Consider the following 22,049-nt stretch of genomic DNA (forward strand, 5'->3'; position numbering starts at 1 on the left):
AGTCCAAGTCATGTCTTTAAACTTTAGTGTGACATCTTCAGCAAATCATCTCAACTCATTGTCCACTGTTTCCTCAACAGCCAGAATATTGGGTAAGAGTCTGTGATCTCTAATGCCTCTTCCTATTCTAAAATTCTGCATATCCCCATATTTATACCCATTTCTCCCAATTTATGATTATAAAACTCTTATGCACTAGGATTTCAATAAAAGGGAATCAGTTTTTAAGATACAAATGTGTTTAGTAAGTGCTTGATGTTCCAAATGTCTGAAACAAAGCAGATTTCTTTTATTGGAAATGAATTTTATGGATTTTCCCAATTCCCCTTACACTGTTGTCAACTCATTTAAATGGTATTAACTTTCAAGAAACTATGAAAGTGATGGAATCACATGCATGAATCATTACTGCTTACATGTACTTGATAGAAAGCAGACCCTGTGTTCATGGATATTGAAATGGAATTTAGATATATCATTTAACAAATGGTAATAGAAATCTGAGTTTTTGTTGGCCAATAAAAATGAGAGAAAACTCTTAGTAGTGATGTATAAACATGCTACTACAGTAATCATAAATTTGCAAATTGTACATCGTTTGTGTTTAAATCAATCCCAGGAGGTCAGGATGTTGTAAAATTGCAAATATTTATATATGAATGCAGAGTCAACATTTTAAGAAACAATACAAGTTATTCCTCAATAGGAAAATATCTGTTTGTGCTCATAGCAGATCATTTTCACAGCCTTTCAAAAATTCAAAAAGCAAGAGTACCTGTCTCTCGGTATCTCTTTCAAGCTCTACTACTATATTTTCTATGCCTGACAGTTGTTACACAGGCATCTCAAAATGAGTGTGGTGGGGGGACTCAGCTTTCCTCATGAATCTTCAAATCTTCCTGATATTTCTGGCTCACAATGTTTGGGGGAATGCTTAAAACAGAGACCCAGAAACAAACCAGCTAGTTTATCAGCTACAGTTTTGTGAAAGTTGAGTTTGAAGTTGAGTTTAAATATTTAGCCAGCAATAGACAATGTGTATCTGAAGGTTAGGGGGGAAAGTAGAGTGGAGATTTTGATTTTTGATCTATCAAAATATTGGGGGAAGGTATGAGCTTGCCCAAGAGGAGTTGTGCAAAGGAAGAGTGTAGGGTGAGAAGAAGGGTGAGAACAGGATCCTTGGGCATACTGACTCTTGGTGGAGTGGTTGAGGGGAGTGAAAAAGGAGCCCTGGAGCAAGACTAAGGGTGGAAGAGAATCACAGAGAGAGATGGGTCGTAGAAGCTTCACGAGGAGGGCAGCCTGCAGTGTCAAATCTTGCAGAAAATTGATCAGGAGGAAGGCTGATAATAGATTATTTTATTGAAATAGAAGTTGCTTGAGGAACTTCAATGTGTGTGTATGTGTTTGTTTAATAAATTAATGAATAAATGTATAATATTTGAGAAAGCAAAATAAGAAGGATGGAGGGGCAGAAGGCAGATTCAGAGTGTCGGGTGATAAAAACTGAATAGATGAATGTTTGGGAGTTGAGGAAGTGGAAGAAATATTTTCAGGATGAATTGTTAAGTACTAAATAACTCTCTGAACATAACTCAGAAACTTCTCTTATCAGGGTTACCAATGAACCTGCACTTGGCCAAATCCAAGGTCACTTTATAGGCCTTCTCTTATTTCACTTATCACATGTAACGTGTTCACTTTCACCTCTTTGAAATACTTCATCTGGCTTCCAGGACACCACATTCTCTTGGTTTACTTCTGCTTCATTGGCTTTTCCTTTCCAGTCTGTTTTGCTTGTTCATCTCTTCTTTCCTGCCCTAACTGTTGGAATGCTCCAGGGTTTAGTCCTTGGCCCTCTTCCCTTTTCTGGCTTTCTTTTTTCCATCTTTAGGTGTCTTGCCCAGCTTCATGGCTTTAAATACTCTGTATACTCTAATGACCTCAGATTTATATCTACAACTAGATCAACCTCCTGAATTCTAGGCCTCCATATCTACCTGCCTCCTTAACTTCATCTGGATTTTGAATAAGCATCTCAAACAAACATGTTTTAAAATAAATTTCCACTCGCTCCACTAAAGAAACCCTCTCCTCCTGAGTCTTTCCCAACTCAGTCAATGGCACCTCCATTCTTTCAGCTGCACAGCCCAAAACTTTGAAACTATCCTTGACCGCTCTCTCTCTTTTCTGCACATCTTACATTTGGTCTGTCAGCAAATTACTTGGCTCTACCCTCAAATTACACATAGATCCCAATCACTTCTCATTATCCTGACTGTCACCACCCTGGTCCATGCCACCATCTTCTCTTTCTGCATGACTGCAATACGTCTTTACTGTCTCCCTGCTTTCATTGCTTCCCTTCAGATTATGCTCAAGAAAACAATCAGAGAAGTACTGAAAAAATGTGAGTCATGTCATGTCATGTCGCTTCTCAGCTCAAACCCTCCATTTGCTTTCCATTTTACCCAGAGTAGAAACCAAAGTGTTTAGAAAGCCCTGGCAGGATCTGCCCACCTCCCCCATTACCTCTCAGATCTCGTCTTTGACAACTCTCCCCTTTTCCACTCTGATCCAGCCACATTCATCTCCTTGCTGTGCCCCAAGCACACAAGACATGCTCTTGCTGCAGGACCTTTACAAATGCCTTTCATTCTTCTTGGAATGTTTTTTCTCAAGATATCCACATAGCTATTCCCTTTCCTCTGCCAGGTCTTTATATAAATGTCACATTTTCGCTGAAGTCTTCAAAAATTTTAGCTCACACTCCAAAAACATCTCTGTTTTCATTTTTTAAAAAGTCTTTAGAACTTAATATTCAGCATACCATATTTTTAGGTGTTTATTTTTATCACCTGTCTCCTCCAATATGATGTAAGCTCCATGAGAGCAGGGATTTTGGAAAGTTTTGTCCATTGCTGCACAATTAATACAAACTAAATATTTGTTAAATTTTTGTGAAATGTATGAATCTGTGAATAAAGGGGAACACACCAATGAACAAAAAACCATACAATTCCCTGCCCTGATGACAGTCTAGTCAGGGAAAAAAAGAGAAGAAACAAAATAAACAAGTAAAATGTACAGACTGTTCAATATTGATAAATTCTGTGATGGAGATGCAGTGTCAATGGAAGATTCGTTACTGTGGGGACATTTTAAACGTTTTTATAAATGGAAGGCAGCAAAGTCAGAGGAAAAAATAAAAAGAAATAATCCATGAGCAATGAATATCCATCCTACAGTGTTAGGATCGAATGAGTGTTAGCACTTAAGTGAGAGGCTAACCTTGGAAAGGAATAGAGACATCTCACTGATCGAGAAGTGAAGGAAAAAGCATAATTAAATGAAGTATAAAGGAAGAAAACTTAGAAAGCCTCTCTTTTCTGATTAAATAAGTTTTCTCACTTATATTTTCGTACCTAAGAGTTTCACAATATTAGGGTTGTCAAATTCTGCCATGAGGGCTGCCTCCCTCTGAAAGTCCGCTTGCATATCAGCCGAAGCTTCTTCTTTGAGCATCTTTACTGCCACCATCGTGAAAGGTTCACAGGGAAGTAAACCTGGAGCCCTGAGAGATTAATTTATTGAGGGAGAAACTAAAAATCAGGAATATTATATGCATGCATGTTATATCAACCCACATTTATACATATCCTCCCACTTACACAGCCTTTCCCAGAGCCACAAAATCAAAGAAAGGACAATAGTAGGTCATACTTAAAGCTCCTTGACTCCAATTAATAAAAACTGTTGTGGTTATTTTCAACATAGATTACATTTTAAAAATGTATTATTTATAAATTACAGAAATTCTAAAGTGCACAGACCCAATAAGATTATCACTGCCATCCTAACCCCTTAAAATTTGGCCAGAATCTAAAGCCCTTGAAAAAAGTTACTAACCATAACTTAGTCATCTTTATATCCCCAATAGAGCTTAAAGTGGCACCTTGCATATTTTTAGTCCCCAATAAGTCTTTGCACAAGATTTTCATTATTCGTGTACCTTCTAGACCAAGGCCACCATGAGTGGAGGTAAGGTGCTCTTGCCCAAGGGTACCATGCCAAAGTGACAATTGGTGATTAAAACCAAACCCACATTCTCTGGCCCAGCTGTGTGTCAATGGAGCTGCATCCATGAAAAGAGGGTGTTTTATTCCAATGCACACAAAGGGGATAAATGGGCTAGTGTTGGCCTTAATATATACTCCTTTCTTGAGCTCAATGTTTTCTAAATTTTTGTGTTATTTTTCCCTCTCCTGTTTTGTTATTCCATGAATGTCTACTTAATATCCATACATGTCAGACTCTAAATTTTTAAATCAAAACAACAGTTCAAAGTAAACTTTAAATAAAATGGAGAATATAGCAATAGAAAATGGAAGAGAAGTAAATTTGAGAATTGTCTACTAAAAATAGTGAAAGAAATTATGATTAAAAATGCATGATAGATTCTTTTTCAAAAAGGAAATATAAAGAAAAAACAAAAAGGAAATATGATTAAACTATTGTTAATTTCTTATCATTTGAACATGATGTAAATAAAAATACATTTAGGTTTTCTATAAATTACTTTTAAATGCAATAAAATATTTTCTCCATATACACTCCTATTTTACAGAAAAGAGGGAAAATTATTAAGATCTAAAGTGTAGTATGCAATACAAATAAGGTTAATGATGTAAAGAATTAACTAATTTAATAATAACTATTATACTACATAGTATGTATACATCAAGCTACTGGTCTGGTAAATTTTCAGACATAACGTATTTTAGTGGAGAGATTCTTTTTTTCTGAGGATAACTTTACCTTGCTTGAAAGACCCTTCCAAATGCTCCCTCTCCAATATCTCTGACATATTCAATGTTATTCCTTGGATACTCCAGGCTGAGCAATTTGGGATTCAGAAGGAGTGGCATCCTCTGGTACATGGGGTTGGGATGAAGTCTGTCTAGCAAGAGCTCAGAAGGCAGTGTGGTGAGGGTTACTGCTGCTGATTCTCTGCGGGTAAGACAGGCAAGGTCAGTAATGAGCCCAGGAGCAGGTAAGAGCTTTGTACTCAGACTCGAAGAGATATGGCATTTAGGAGTAAACAAAACCAATTATACTAATGCAGTCAAAGATCCTTCAGTTTGAGAGCAATGAATTATCATTACTTTTTTGGTCTAGAGCCCAAAGCCTCTAGAATTTTCTCTGGAACTTTACCACTATCCAAATGGGCATTGGCAATGGGACTAAGAGGGAAGATGCAGAGCAGAAAGAGCCATTTTCTTTCAAATTATCATTTAGATTCTATCTTTTGTGAAACATTAACCTCAGGACATGTGATCCCATGCAAAAAAAATCATTGGCATTTTAGAAATCATTGTGGGGGTGCTTAATTTTAAAGCAGGGCTATGGATGCTGTATTAGTCCGTTTCCGTTGCTTATAACAAAATACTTGGAACTGGGTAATTTATAAAGAAAATGAAACTTATTGCTTATGGTTTAAGAGGTTGGGAAAATCAAAATCAGGAAACATATCTGGTGAGGGTCTTCTTTGGTGGTGGCTTTACAGCAGCGCAGGGGTCTCAGATGGCAGAAAATGGCAGAGCAGAGCAGAGACTAACCTCCCATGTGCTCTTCTTTTCAAGCCCTCAGAACCACACCCCTGACTACTGTTATTAACCCATTCTCTACAGCATGGTCCTACAATCTAATCACCTCTTCAAGGTCCCACCTCTCAATATCATAACGGATTTCCCACCCTCAATGGTTACAGTGGGAATTAAGCTTCTAATACATGAACTTTGGGGACACAATTCAATCAATCCACAGCAGATGCCATTAGGAGACTGGCAGTGTGATATATATTCCTCTTCCCATCCCCAATTCCAGTTTTAAATACGTAGGTTTTAAAATATTACATGAGATTAGCTTAAATTCGAATCTCACCTTTTCTTATTTTTCCATTGTTTTCTTCTTCGGCAGCAATAAAGAGTAGTTATGGTAAGAAGCACAAATATCGCAAAGCTGGACATGATGGAGATTATTACAGTCATGGAGTACGCAGGTGAGACAGAGGAGGAAGAAGAGGAGGAGGAAGGCAAATTTGGAATGTCCACACTCGGCTTTGAGGATGTCATTGGTGGGAATGCTGTAAGTAAACATTAATTTTTTTCATTCATTCTCAAACCTTTAAAAAGCAATTTTTGTACTCAGGCAATCAGTAAACTAAATTTAATGTTAAGTTTATATTTATCTATTAGGTTCTCCATGGTTATATATCTACAAAGTCCAATTGTAAGTCTCTATTAAGGTCCAGTTATAAGTAAATCCAGCTTATAGAATCATAGAATTTTAAAGATGACTCTCAGAGAGAGGAAATTTTTTTTTCCAAGACAAATGCAGATCCTGGGCTAGAGCTCTTTATACTGAGTCATATTGTTGATGAACAGACAATAATCAAGGAAATTGTTAAATAAAATATTTTAGTGTAATTATACCTGAGGACAGGATTGTCTAGAATTGAACTTTCATACACATTTACTCTGTTTACAAACAGAATAAAAATAATGGAAGAAACTGAAAAATGGAAATATTAGGACACAAATGAGCAGAAGTGAATTCATCTAAAAATTAAACTCCTGTCAAACTCCAACTTAAAACGCCAATGCAATGTAAATACAAGTAAAATCTGCATTACTGCTAGAAACCAGAAGATGCCTTACTCATAATAGTCTGTAGAGTACAAAGTCCATCATATATATATTAAAACAACCTTATTAATTATATTTTAAATCCTCTTCATAGATTGAGTAAAGACATAGATTGAGTAAAAACACAGAGACAGGGCATTTAAATAATATAATAAACAATAATGTTTTATAATAGCTAAGAATAAACTTTGTACCCTAAATGGAGAGAATAAACCTTCTTTTTAAATATTTGTGGAATAATGACAGATATAATCTTATTTCAGGCCACAAAGATAAATCTCAATAAATTTTGAAGGAAGAAATTATGCAGATCTAGTCTTTGACCAAGATACAGTTAATAATAAATTAAATTAAATACAACAGGACATTTAAAAAGAGAAAAAAATTAATAACTTTTAATTAAAAAGTAAAGAGTAGCCATAGTTACAGATTAGAAAAAAACTTCCCAGTAGTGTGTATGAGATTTGCCAAAGCTATGATTAATGATAAACTTATGGTGTTATCTTCTTCCATTAGATAAAAACAATAAAAGTGAAAGAATGGAACATTTAACTCTAGACTTTGGATAAGAAATAATAACTACAGAAAACAAAATAAAATAGGTATTAAAGTTATGGCCATATACAAGCAGAAATTAATGTTAGAATACTAGTACCACAAATGATAGAATTGAAAAATAGGGTCAATAGTTGGTTTTATAAATATTTATAAATTAGTCTAATTAGTGGAATTTTAATTTTAAAAAGATGGGAAGGGCAGAAACATAGAAAATTAGAAAAGATAAAGAATTTATGACAATAGATTCAAAAGTCAATAGCAATGAAATAATATATAATCATGTAATTACATTTTTTAAATCTTAAAGAAAATGATAGAAACATATTAATTACTAAATTTGAAGAATTAGAAATGTGAATATATAATCATAAGAAAAAAATTATTTCTAAATGTCACTGTAGAATTATTTCTTTTAGTCTTAGAAAAGATGAAATTTTCATATTTTATAATATGTTCCAGTAAGAGAAAAATCTTTTAAATTCTTTTAGGAAATTACTAGAATACTAATATTGCAACCTAGAAATGTTAGCACAAAAGAAAAGTGCACACACAGATTGTAGAATATAGATTTAAAAGATCCTAAATAAAATATTAGCACTTGGCTGCAATATAGTAAGAGAATGATAATTTAGTATAAGGGAATATATTAATATAACATATTATAAAGTCAAAAGGAAACCTTTATTGCAGCAGATGCTGAAAGGCATTTGAAACAAGACACTTGTAAAAGTGGATGTTACAAGGGTGCCCATGTATGACTTCTTAGTCTAGGAGTGGACACAGTGATTATGCCCTGAGCACTGGTGGCTAAGCAAGTGTTTTCAAAGCCTGTGGAGGCCAAGCTTAGTAACCACAGTGACTCAGGCCGGCACCCAGAACTGAAAGAACATCAGCATAGTATCAAACATCTGCACAGGTCCAATGACAGCCTGCCTTGTCAATCACCACAGTAGTGATGGACTTAACAGACTTCCGGGTTCTTGTGTGAAAAAACTTGTCTTATTTTCTTTGGACTGAGTCATCCCTATTTTTCTTAATCCGAGATGAGTGGAGAGGGGGACTTAAATTGGAGAGGTATGCTTCCTGCTTATAATAAAGTAGAAGCAATTATTAAAAATCATGGAGAAATGACTATTTTTGTATCTGATTCTTACAGAGAAGTTCATACTATATAAAACATGTGAGGCAATGTAATCTAACTTGTAAAGTTGGTAATGTAATCTCATTAGTAAATATAAAGGTAATTTTTCTCAAATGTGTCAGAAAATAGAATTTAATGGCATGTTAAAAGAAAAATCCATGACGACTTAATAAGATTTATTTTTAAAAGTGCAAGAAGTGACACAGTTTGAATAATTTTGCTCTATAGATTTAAATATTTCTTCCTTTCCAGATAGTTTTATTATTCCTTGGTTATCACTTCTGATCTGTTTGCTCTGGTCTTCCCTTAGAGCTATACCAATTATCTCTTTGGATCCAAATTACCAGTATGGATCACCATTATCATCCTTTAAATCTTTTTTTCTTCTCTCATCAATTTTATCTCTTCATCCTTTTCCACTGAACACCAGGGGGGCTTAGTCACTCATTCATCCATATGTTAATGCATTCAGTAAGTCAATATTGATTGTTAGACATCAAGAATACCGTGGCAGACATGAAAAGTCTTTGCTTATGATGGGAAACAAATTAACAAATAGATAATTATAATAAAATGTCAGCTTATAAGTTAGTAAGACCAGGATACATATGAGCATCCAGAGGCAGCACCATCCCAGGTCTAGGCACACTGGAGAGGTTTTCTAAAGTAAGTAACTATAACTTAAATTTGAGCAGGCAATAACCAGTTGAAGGTTGCTATGGTCTGAGTGTTTGTGTCCCTCCAAAATCTGTATGTTAAATAAATGAGGGCAGAGCCCTCATGAATGGGATTAATAACCTTTCAAAAGAGAGAGCTTCCCTACCCCTTCTGCTGTGTGAGGTTACAGTGAGAAGACAGTTATGTCTGTGAGGAAGTAGGCCCTCACCAGACACCAAATCTGCCTAGGCCTTGATCTTGGATTTCACATCCTCCAAAATTGTGAGAAATTAATTTCTGTTGTTCATAAGCCACCTAGTCTATGATATTTTGTTATAGCCATCCAAACAAAGGTGTATGTGTGTGGTTGGAGGGATTAAGGGAGTGGAATGGAATCAGGTTGGGGACAAAGAGGTCATAGCATGTATCAGGGTCTGAACCAAGCAGTTGTGATACTTTCCTAAAAGTGCACCTAAAAGTTGCATTGCTTGAGTTGGAGAGTATCTACAGGTAAGGCTACAGATACCAGGTTTAGGCTATAAAAGGCCTTGCATACCAGTTTAGATAATTTCGGTTTTGCTCTGCAGCAAATGGAGAAAATCATTAGAGGGTTTTAAGTGTTGGAGTAGCACGATCAACTTATTGCATTAGAAGGATTTCCTGGCTGCAACCCTGACTTCCATCATATAAATAACCCAATCGTGGTTGATTTCAAGCTACCAACATGCAGTCCTGAATGCAGAGTTGGAAAGAGATGTTCAGTAGCATGTCATTGTATAGGATTTCTATCATACCGATAACCACGGATAAAGAGAAAATCCAAAGTTTCTATCTAGATGTAAAGAGCAGATTATATACAGGAAAAAACAACCAGACCCACATCAGATTGCTCATTTCCAAAAATACAAGCTAGAAAGAGTGAAATCGTATCTACAGACTACTGAGAAAAAAGAATTCTATATCCAGCTAATACACTTTCAGCTATGCAAGTAAAAGAGGACTATTTGATGATATGCAGGCCTTAGGGATTCTATCACCAAGATGCCTTCTGAGGAAATACATGGTGGGACTCTTAACTAAATAGCAACTGAATCAGAAAGGGACTTCAAGATGAAGAATAATGAGTGGTGATTGTGTTTGTGTGTGTGTGTGTGTGTGTGTGTGTGTGTGTGTGTGTGTATGGTGTGTATAATACGTTAAATCTAAATAGATAATGATGGAATGACTAGGAGTTTTGTCTCATTCTCTAAATGAGAATCAATAGAGTCATTCTGCAAAGAGAAACCTAATAGTACTGGGGGAGGTAAAGAAAAAGGTAAAAGCATTCTGAGGATCTCACTGAAGATGCTAAAAGTCCCATGGGGTGGGGAAGGAACGGGGACTAAACAGAGCACTGTAATGTGCAGAAAGAGTTGGTATGTGGATTTCGCTTAACAATGGAGAAATAATAACCAGCAAGAAGTAAAAAAAAGAAAAAAAAAGAAAAAAAAAGTAAAATAGAAAATATAAAGTTAAGTTAGTATAGATAAAATCAAGTACATCAGTTGTTATATAAAATATAAACAGCCTAATACTCCTATTGAAAGAAAATGACTGTGAGATTGGAGTAAACTCAGGTACATGTTGTTGATAAGAAAAGAAAAATGAAAGAGACAGATAAAGAGATTCCAGACAAACATAAATACAAAGAAGGAACAATTACCAAATTAATACCAGAAACTTAAAGTTAAAAGCACTAAAATAAGACAAGTGACATTTTACATTGGTAAAAGGGTCAATATAAGAAGAGGATCTATTAAGGTAATGTAATTATTAGACAGCTAGCATAAGCTGATTCTATACTGATAAAAGAATAAGGCCTTTATCACAGAAAATAATGGTTGCATTATAATTCTGATCAGATCATGTTCTGTGCATTGTTTAATTCTGGAAATTTCTCAAGCTCACACACAGCCAGTGAAGGGTAAACATGGAGGTGATGATTTTGGAAGTTAGGGTGCAAAAGAAAAAGTTGAATATTGGAGCTTTTTAATGTGAAGAAGAGAAGACTACAGGGACATAGGGTACCTGTCCAAATATTTTAAGGGCTGTTCTATAGAAGGTGGATCAAAGGAGTAAAGTAATAATCAGTTATAGAGGACTAGAATTTAGTTGTACATAGCTAAATTGCTCTAATAATTAATATATTCTACAATGGAATGAAGGATTGAATTCAAGTAGGGAAAGGGAATGACTCTGTCAGAGATGCTCTAGAAAAGATTCTTTCACTGTGGGAGAAATTCTTTAATTGCGAGAGAGTTTGGATTAAATAATTATTAAAGTCACTTTCAACTCAAAGTTTCTGTGGACTTGTAACCTTAATATTACCACAAAAACTACCCAACCAGCACTTCAAACAGTTAAATAATTCAAATGTTTTACACACACACACACACACATACACACACACAATCTTTATGATTTCATTTGTGGACAAAACGGTGACTGAACATGATGGAAAAATAAGTTTTGGACACAAAACATATATTCATCTAAATGTTGGCAAAAAATCAAATCATCAAGTTGCCTAAGTGATTTATAACTGTGAACAACAAAACTTTTGTCAACTGGATCTTCTTAAGAATAATCAATTAAAATAGAATGTGAAAAGGTAGTGGTATTGATTCAAGAATAAGATATCTAGGTGGATAAACAATCAGGTAAGCTTTATTACAAATGATGTCTTGGAAATAAAAAAAAAAACATAACAGAGAGGCATCACATGTAACAGTTAAGAAATGAGGCTCTAAAGACAGAGCCAGAATCAGACAGATTTGGGTTCAAATCTTGGCTCTACCTTTACTAGATAAGTAAATTTGGGCAGGTCGCTTAATCTCTCTTTCTCAAATTGACTTGTATGTAAATGGAGGACATTCGTAGTAGTGATTTTCGTAGAACACGCTGATCAGTTTGCCTGGATTTGCCCACACACTTCTCTTTACATATATGTATGGAGAGAGTAAAGATGGAAGAGGAAAAAGAATTGAAGAGAAAAGCAAATTATCACTCCAATAATTTAGCCAGAGTATACTTTTTTTCCCACAGGAGCTTTGAAACAGGAGAAGACAGACTCAAGGCTGAGAGTTTCTGTCATAAAGCATGTGACGTCCCACAGAAGAGAGGAACAGTGCAATGCCTGCCTAGCAAATAGTGTGACAAGCACAAAGGCATAACATGCTCAAAAGCTATTTCACTTCAGCAAAACAAGTTGTAAAAAATAAAAACTACTGAAATACTAGTTCTAGTGTTCAAAAAAGAAAATAATGCAAAGATAAACAAATGATTTAAAAAATAATCCTCCATCACCCCTTAAAATAAATATCCTTTAGACTTTACATAGAAATCAAGAAACTCAAGAAATATTTGGAGGCTTTACACACTTCCATAGGATAGGGGACACTGCCTAGTAAGGATGCCTTCTTTGCCCAACTATTTACCTACCTGAAAAGCTAAAGTCAATTATTTTTAATAATAATTGCATTTAACTTAGCACACTTAAAGACATTACCTACAACATGGTCAGACGAAATGATTCATTTACGACATTTGGAGCTCATTTTCTTATAAGTATCAAAGATTTCACAAAATGGTGTTTTTTAAAGACTAGGAAAGCTATTCTAGCCAGTTTATGCTGCACAAAATTCCATTATAATCAGTGTAAAAGGCAGAAACATGGGTGCTTTTTTGGTGTTTTGTTCCCTTCTAATTTAGGATGAAAGGTCAGCACCTGCCACACAATAAACCCTACGTGAATGCTTGTATGGATGAGCAGGTAAACAACTGAAGGATAACAAAGACCATGGTTATTGATCAAAAGTCCAACCAAAGTAAACTTTGGCTGCTTATATGATAAAGAATTGAAACATTGTCATTCTTTCAATTTGAGAATAGCAATTTGACTGGCTTCCAGAATAATAGATTTTTAGGTTTTCCATAACTGCTTTTGTTTAGTAATGGTGAGTGATTCAATTGGGACTTGTAGCATTCTTTCTTTCAATACTTTAAATCTCAGTCATTTAAATAAATTGGTAAATCAAGTCCTGGCACTTAGCCAAGTGCAGAAGGGATTAGGCCTGGAATATGTATCACAGGAAGTGGATGTGGTTTAAGCCTTAGAACACAAACCAGAGGAAGTTAATTGACATGAAAACTTTTCTAATTTCATTCTGAGGATTTCTGCATTCCGGTAGGTTAAAAGCACCATCTGATACATGTTTCTAGGACATCCCTTTTCAAGCAACCTTCTTGAATTCTTTCCTAGAGATTCTATGATGACGCTTTTAAAACCATTTGATTTGACCCTATAAAACTTTATCCTGGAAATCAACTGTCTTAAAAAACACCCATCTTCCAAAAGAAGGATCTATCATCACAAATGTAGAACATAAGTTCAATGAAGAAATAAATATTTGTTTTCATCTATAAATAATCAGATAATACAAAATCATAAATGCAAAGGTGATATTTTAAATATGGCTTATTTTATAGACATATAAGGGATAAAGCAGGCTAACACTTTGAGGTGCAAGAATATTTGTATCATGAACTAAACATGTTGTTCTCCATGGCCTAATTAGAAGCTCTAGAAGATGGTGGAATAGACGGTTCGCAGTGTCACTCTCTCCCACAAATCAACCAAATTTACAACTATAAAAATGTAACATCAGCCAAGCCAGGGCGGCTGGAGCTCAGGGGAAGAGGAGGAGAGACCTACGGAGTTCATGAAGGTGGGAGAAGCCACGATGAGAAAAAGAAAAAACTGCTCTGAGCATTTCAGGCTGCGGCTGCTTTAAGGCTCCAGCTGCTGAGCACATGGAGCAGGAGCCAGCAGAAGCCACAGCTGTGCCCTTTAGATGGAGTTACTTGGAGGCGGCAGGGGAGAAGAGGGCCTTGGTGGCCCCCAGGCCAGCAGACCACTAACAAGTTTCCCGTGGACCCACACAGGAGCAAGGAGCCAGAACAACTGAAAAAAGGGAGCCACTCAGAGGCTGGTGAGTCATTGCAAGGGACCGGCGCAGGGCCCTTCCCATGGGAAGTATTTGCAGCATGGGCGGTGGGGGAGATGGGCCCACCAGGGGAACATTAGGACACAGCAAGGACAGCTGATCTGCACCCCAATCAGCACAGGACCACTCAGAGGAGACTGGTCAGGAATGCAGAATTGCATGGGGTACAGTTTGATGAAAAAACTCAGGCCCAGATCAGAGATTCTACAGAACACAGATCCACCAGGTCTCTGGAGAGCCGGAAGTACCTATAAGATCAACCATTAAACCCTGAGCTGCACAAAAAAGCCTTCCCTAGGGAAACAGCAGCAAAGTAGCAATTTAAACAACCACACAGCTCAAGTACTGGTTCCCACAGGAAGTTCCCCCATGTTAGAAGCAAAGGACAAAAAATTAGTTCCAGCCCAGGGACACCACCAGCACCTTGGGGCCTGCCTGGGAACTGGAGGCTTAGACCTGGGGACCGGACCCCACTCCCACTTCCAGGCAAACTGCACCAGTGCCTCAGGGCCAGCCTGGGGACCTGAAGCATGGAGAAGGGGACTGGACACCCCCCTCCCACAACCAGTAACACTGAGCCATTGCTTCAGGGCCCACCCTAGGGACCTGAGGCAAGGAGAAGGGGACTGGACCTCTCTCCCACAACTAGGGACATTGTGCCAGCACCTCGGGGCCCTCCTGGCCCAGAGGCATGCAGAAGAGGACTGGACCCTCCTCCCACACCAGGCACAAAATGCCAGCACATTGGGGCCCACCTGGGTACATGAAGCATGGAGAAGGGGACCGGACCCTCCTCCCACAACCAGGCACATGCCACCAGTGCCTTGGGGCCTGCCCAGGGACAAGAGGCATGGAGAAGGGGACCAAACACACCCCACAACCAGGCATACTGCTAATGCCAAGGAGCATGCCAAAAACAGCACCTCCATGTAGGTGGCCCACCACAGCCACCACAATAACCATGGCTGCTGCAAAAGTGGCTAGATGGCACAACCACCACGCAGATGGTCCACCAACCACTGAAGTGCATTCACACAAGAAGAGTCACCAGCAGAGACAAAGAAAAGAAGAGGATGTCTCTTTCCACAAAACCCATTCCAGAGTGACAGAAGAAGCATCTGTTCTATGATAATATTGGGGGACCTGATCACATCTCTCAGCATTGGACAGATCATCTAGGCAACAAGTTAACAGAGTAACCATTATTCTCTCAGAAGGAGAGAAGAAATCTAGGGTTATCAGAGGTGGGAGTGGGGAGGGAGAGGGGGATGGGGAGAGGTTGGACAAGGGGCATAAAGAATAATTACGATTTGTAACAATATATGCTAGTAATATTGATTTAATCAACATATCTCAATGTTCACCCCCCAACATATGTATAATCGATTTTGATTCAATAAATAAAATAAATTTAAAAAAAAAAAAAAAGAGAAGAAGCTCTAAGCTGAGACCTTCAATGATCTTCCTTCATGGTGTACCCTGGAGGAGTATGGCGAAAGCCTTTGAGAGAGATTTTTTCTGGAGTCATGAAGTATGAGTGTAAATATGCATGCATGAATCCAATTACATACACGTAAGGTTTCAAGGGCACAAACAAAATTACTTACTTGTTACGTTTTCTTTTTTATAATCTGAGGGGGAAAGGATAAAAAATTTGTTTTAAGTGAGCATCGAGATATCTCATATACTCTGTGAGAGAGTGTAAGAAACGCAAGTTCTCTTTCAGCTTTTTAATACACCACTGGAAAACATTCTTTGCATTCAAATTTGAAAGAATTGCATCTTTGAAATTAAACCAACTGTTAGGGATAAGAACATAGTTCCTTGCAAACGAAGTTCATTAAAGCAACATGCAGCAATTCAGTTTGGTTTTGTGAGATCAACATTTCCAAACATGTGGCTTATTTTTGCATGCTTAAAAACTGCTTTATTGGCTAAGAAAGAGGACTTTATTCCTTTATTTTACTCTTCTGACAAAATGAGATGTTTCTTAGCCATTTTTTCTGCACATACCAGAAAATGTCACAAGCTCTCATAAGATCCACTATGAAATAAGGTAAGATCTCAAGCAGATAAAAGTGCTCTTTAATTTATTTTAGATTAAATAAAATAAATCTCTATACTAGTCTGTGCATTTAGGATAGCATTAGGTTTCTGCTATTAGGTATCTAAGAAAGGCAGAACTCAGAAAAACATTAGAAACGCCTATAAATATTAGGAGATTTAAGTTCACACCTTAGTTTTTTCAAAATAGTAAATTTCTCTTAACCTCCAAAGTCTTGGGAGAAACTCTGTTACCTAAATATGGAAGTCTGGTACAGGCCATGGGGTCCCAGTGCATGCTGGGAAGTTTGCTGCATTCTGGCACCGACAGCAGATGCATCCCAGGTCTGTAGAGTCCTCTGTGGGTCTTTTCTTCCATTTCCAGCCATTCTTTTGCACAGAAGATCTCCTTTACTGCCAAGCAGTACTCTCTAAAATATCGTACGGAGAACAAAACTTGATGAATCATGGCACATTAAAGCCAAATTTGCAACAGAGCCTAAATTCTGTATTTTCAAAACATCATCATAGTACATCGACTGTTTTGCAAAAACGTTTTTGAAAGGACCCTTTTACTATAAATAAAGTGAGACTTTATGAAATATAGTGTATTATCCTGTGAGATGAAGTGCTATCTTGCTTTGTTTTTTTAAACAGAATTAATGCTCCTGGGGAAAGGAACTCTCAAATTTAAAGGTATGAGACTAGGAATCCCTGGTATGTCTTCTCTTAACTTAATATTAAAATAACTATAAAGGTACAGAAATAAGATACACAGAGTTTAAAAGACACACATACTAAAATTCATGGATCACTGTCAATCACTTTTCAGCCTGGGAGATTTTTCTATAATTTGGGGGCTCATGAGGAGGGCTTGGAGAACAGTCTGTACCTCTGCGTGCTTTGTTCTCTAAAACAGAACCACACCACTTCCCTGGCAGTTCACAGGAGATATGTGGGTCCTCCCCGAGCCCTTACCCAGGAGATGTGGAGTCCTGGCCCGTTGCTGCATGAGCTTCCATCTGAGAAAGCCAGATGAAGCTGTTATGTTCATCTAGATGTTGTGTTATGAGTAAAGGGGCCAAAGAGAGAGTAGTTAGACTAGTTAGAATTTTGTGAATTAATATTTGTTCAAGCCTGATAGGAGAAACCTATTTAATTGTGATAACCGAAAGAATCTACTCTGACCAGTTCAGTGAAATTATAGCACCTTGGGAGATCTGGGATAAGTAAGTAGTCACATCCACCTTTCCTGGAAAACATTATCATAAGACCATTTTTACTTAGAAGCAGACTTAATGGCACCAGAAAGTCATAAAATAACATAAAATACTTCTTATAACTCCTATGTAACCTAGTAACCATCCCAAATCTATATGGCATGTACACCAATAAACAACCCGATAAAGTAATTGGGCGAGGCTATGCTTTTTTCTCTCTCCTTTGACCCTTCCCCCTTCTTGTGATTATAAAATGTTAAGCTCTGCTGGCCCTCTTTAGGACTTCTCAGTGCAACCTGAACTATGCTTCTCCCTGGTTGAAATCGTCATATTGGCTAAATAAATACTTGCTGTACATATTTGGTCTCAGTTTCTTTTTAGGTCAATTCCAAATTAAGCTATTTGGGACTAAAAATAAGAGAAAATTAAACCATTAAACAAATTAAATAATAGGTAAATTAAATCCTTCAGGTACTGTCCTTCATTCAGTACCTGAAGGATTCAGAGAGGAGGAAATTGTGTGTGTGTGTGTGTGTTTATGTGTGTGTATACACATACATATACATGTATGAGGGTACTTCAAAAAGTTCATGGAAAGATTCATATTATGAGGCTGGCTGGGTAGCTCAGTTGGCTAGAGCACAGTGTTGTAAACCAAGGCCAAGGGGTTCAGATCCTCACACCAGCAAGCTGCTCAAAAACAAACCAACAAAACAAAAAAAAGGAAAGTAAGATTTGTATTATCTTTCAATTCTATCTTTCCATGACAATTTTGAAGTATCTTCATATAGGCCACAATGGTTTTTTATAATACTCATGCCTACACTCCTGCTTTCCCAACTTGCCAATATGGCTAATCGAACATGTGTAGAACGAAAGGGCATGCAATGTGGGTCATGAGTATAATTCTTGGTATGTCTAAAATAAAAAGGGGTTATAATGGGGCTTTCGAGGCAACTGAGAAGCTGAAGAACCCGAGAGTGTTGCATAGCGTATGGCTGGGCCCACCATTGGCTTGCACAAGCACCTCTTTTTGCATTCAGACAACACAGCTAAACTGTGCAAAAACCATATGGGATATATGAAAAAAAAATTCTGCAGTCTACATTATGTGGAGGAATAATTTTCCCAATACCTGGGAAAATTATTTTTTTATTCTAAATGGAAGAACACATTAGAGAATGGTTTTTTGGTTTGCTTTGTGTTGAGTGCCATGTGATAAAGTATGCCCTCTATAGCAGAGATTCTCATAAGGAAAAAAAAATCAGGATGAAATCAAAAGATAGAATGAAAAGTACATTAATTTGAACATGGTAGTAACTGGAGAATATAAAGACCAGAAAGAAGTGAAATCAACACTAAAAGACTTAAAATCTTCATTGAAAATAGTAAGGAAATAGTGCTGTAAGAAATGAACAAGTGTTCAATTTGAACTGAATATTCAACACAATGCAGAAAAAGGGACTAACAGATGAAAGTGATGGGTGAGAGAACTGATAGGGAGGAGCAAGGAAGAAATCAAATGATACCAGAGCACATAAAAAGTAGAAAATAATCAAAGACGTACTATTAGAAAACGTTTTTAAGATGAAAAGCACATAATGGTTAAAGCATATTATCCATTATTTTTATGTTACTTATATTATATAAAATAAAACAATAAAAAGAAATCTATCTCCAAATGAATTTTACAATTCATGTGGCAAGAGAAAAGTGTTTCTAATGAAGAAACAAAAGTCAAGATTGCTTTCTGCCTCTTCATTACAACACAGCCAAAAATAATTGGCCATAGTGTGTAGTATCTAAGGAAAATTGATTATAACGCAAGACTTAAATACTTAAAAATATATTTTATACATAATCTTACCTATATGTGTTTTGAGATAAATATATATGTAAGATTATAGAAAAGAATTTTATGTGTAATCTAAAAAACATCTACTTAAACTGAACAAGAGATGAGATGAATGAAAATTGTGAATTTAAAAATAAGACTTTCTATGACATGAATGACAGTAAGCATCAAGAATAAGTAACATTGAGAGCCCCTTCAGCTATTTGTTTATATATAATTATAAAATCAAATGTAAAAGCTAAAATTAATGTTCCAAAAATTGAGCATATGCATGGAAAATATAATTGAATACTACTACTCTGGTTTATAATTCCACATAAAATTTTAAAGAAAAGGTGTGGAGGATTCAGTACAATTATGCTGACTTAGGCTTACCCTGAACACCCTATTTTTTAAAATTACAGCTTTCTCCCCTGTCCTTGGCATTCCTGGTCTCCCTCACCCTAGTGCTTATTTTTCTTTTCCCATGACATTTAACACCTTCTAAAATTATCTATAAGTTACTTATTTATTACGTTCATTGATATATCCCAAATGCTTAGAGTGGTGCTTAGATTCCAGTAGGAGATCAATACATTTTTGTTGAATAAATGATATTCCTTGTCATTTGAGAAAAGGGACACACATTATCAAAAGACCTTATAATTAGAAAACCAGGAGCAATAGTATGCTTTTAAAAATCTCACATGTAACTAGAAGTAGAATGGAAAATGTTTGAAAACCTTTGAACCACTTTGATGGATAAAGGTAAACAGAAACTTTTACAAATGACATAGAAAACAAGGAAGCATAACATGAGAAGATCTGAAGAGCAATTTTACCAATTATTAGCAATAAGTTCAATTTTTATAGGTGCAAAAAGCAGATATTGTCAGAAGTGCAAAGAAACATCCCTAGAAAAACAATTATTGTGAAAAAATATAATACATCACTATTGAACTATCAGATCAAACAGACAAAACTCATTTAAGAGCAGGTAGAATTGAACATTTTAGTTATTGATGATACTAATATTTACATAATACAGTATATATAAATTTTGTACCTTAAGAGACTTTTTAAAATGTCTACTTTTTTATAATTACTAAATATATATTAGAGAAAAGAAAATTTCCATAAAATATAAAAATGTAAAAATTTTAGTTTATACTTTCTGATTCCAATGGGAATAAAATGTTTGACTATCAGGATTTTAAAAAATAGAAACAATTTTCAATAAAAATATTTATCTAAATAACAACTGGAATTTGTTATTGTTCGGAAAATATTTTTAAAAAGAACACCACACATGACTTACAAATATAGGAGATAATTAACTACGCTTTTCCAATAAATTTGAAACTCAATGAAAGAGATATTTTTTTCCTAAAAAAACAAAATAGGTAAATTATTTTCAGTCTTAAAAAGAACATCTGTGGCTCATTCATGTAATCTGATGTAGGACATAAATCTTGGAAAGTTACTCAATAAATGTATTTTGTGCTAGTATACAAAGATAAAATTCAGTTTTAGTTCTGGTAAAAATTCCCTTATTTTAACTAAGAAATAGAAGATCTTATTTTAAAAAAGAGGCCTATCATTGTTTGTAGACCATATTATTTCTGATAGAAGAGCCATAAGACTATCAACCAAAAGTCTAATAGAATTCTGTACAGTGGTTGATGCATATAACTATAATAAAATACAGTAGCTTTATTACGTACAATTAATAACTTGTTAGAAAACAGTAGAAAAATTGTCCTGCTTGTTGACAAGTATTAATGATTTATGATTTAGAAACAAAGATTAATGACTTATGATTTAGGAGACTTGATTCTTAATGATTAGGAATTAGGATATCAAATAAAATTGGGATAAACTAAGAATTGCAGGAATATATTCTCTTTTGTGCCTAAAGCTGGTATCTGAGTTTTTGCTGTTGTTAGTAAGTGAGTAATCTTATCTTGCCTGACATTTCTATAATAGCTTTCCTTTTGCTACTGCAGTTCAAATTAATTGCTTTAAAAATCTTAGAAAGTGTCAGATGGAACTTACCCCTACTTTCCCTCACCTAACCCTACTCCTACCCCAGCCACCCCAATAAGTAAAAGCAGCAATAAAAAGGAACAAACCACTGTTACATGAAGCAACATGGATGAATATAAAAAACATATTGAACAAAAAAACCCGGGTACAAAACAGTACACATTATATGATTGATTCCATGAGTATCAAATTCAGCAACAAGCAAAACTAATCTATGGTCAGAGAAATAAGAACAGCAGATGTCTTTGGAAATAAGGGGGAATTGATTAGAAATAAGCATAAAGAAACTTTATGGTGAAAACATTCTATGTCTTGATTGGGGTAGTGGTTACGTAGTTGTACACCTTTGTCAAAACTGAAATACATGCTAAAAAAGAGTACAGTTTTTTTTGTATATAAATTATAGTTCTACCAGCTAAATAACTTAATAAAAGAATGCATTTTTAAAAAATCAGATTAAAATAATCCCCCAAATTACCTAGCTCAACTGTAAAATTTAAATATTCTAAGGAAATTAATAGCATGGTTTATTAAAATAAAGAACAAGGGAAGTAATTGAATTCCTATATTTTGTGGGCATTATAGGCCAGTGTAACAACCATCTTATAATTAGTCCTCACGTCACAATACCAAGGACCATAAAACACACCTAGTTGTAAACTCGATAAGAAAAAGAAACACTTATCTGAAAGAAATCACCATACTTTACTAACAGGCATAAAATAAAATCTGAATTAAAGGAATGACATACCATACTCCTGGATGAGAATACTCAATAATGTACATATAGCATTTCTC

At 35.7% G+C, this 22,049-nt stretch overlaps 1 protein-coding gene across 3 annotated transcripts in view; it reads right to left on the reverse strand.

The window, feature by feature from the left end:
* MUSK (muscle associated receptor tyrosine kinase) overlaps positions 1-22,049 on the reverse strand; it is a 113,868-nt gene that overhangs the window by 2,837 nt on the left and 88,982 nt on the right. For 2 of the 3 annotated variants that reach the window (XM_063082210.1, XM_063082208.1), the window contains 4 exons: positions 16,407-16,582; positions 5,944-6,145; positions 4,819-5,010; positions 3,426-3,574 (listed from right to left, as the gene is read on the reverse strand). In XM_063082210.1, the coding sequence (XP_062938280.1) occupies positions 3,426-3,574; positions 4,819-5,010; positions 5,944-6,145; positions 16,407-16,582 (719 nt within the window). Of the gene's footprint in view, positions 1-3,425; positions 3,575-4,818; positions 5,011-5,943; positions 6,146-15,715; positions 15,740-16,406; positions 16,583-22,049 lie in introns of all 3 variants that reach the window. The other variant, XM_063082209.1, reaches the window with a different exon arrangement.

Source organism: Cynocephalus volans, chromosome 17 (assembly GCF_027409185.1).
Source record: "Cynocephalus volans isolate mCynVol1 chromosome 17, mCynVol1.pri, whole genome shotgun sequence".
Taxonomy (NCBI): domain Eukaryota; kingdom Metazoa; phylum Chordata; class Mammalia; order Dermoptera; family Cynocephalidae; genus Cynocephalus; species Cynocephalus volans.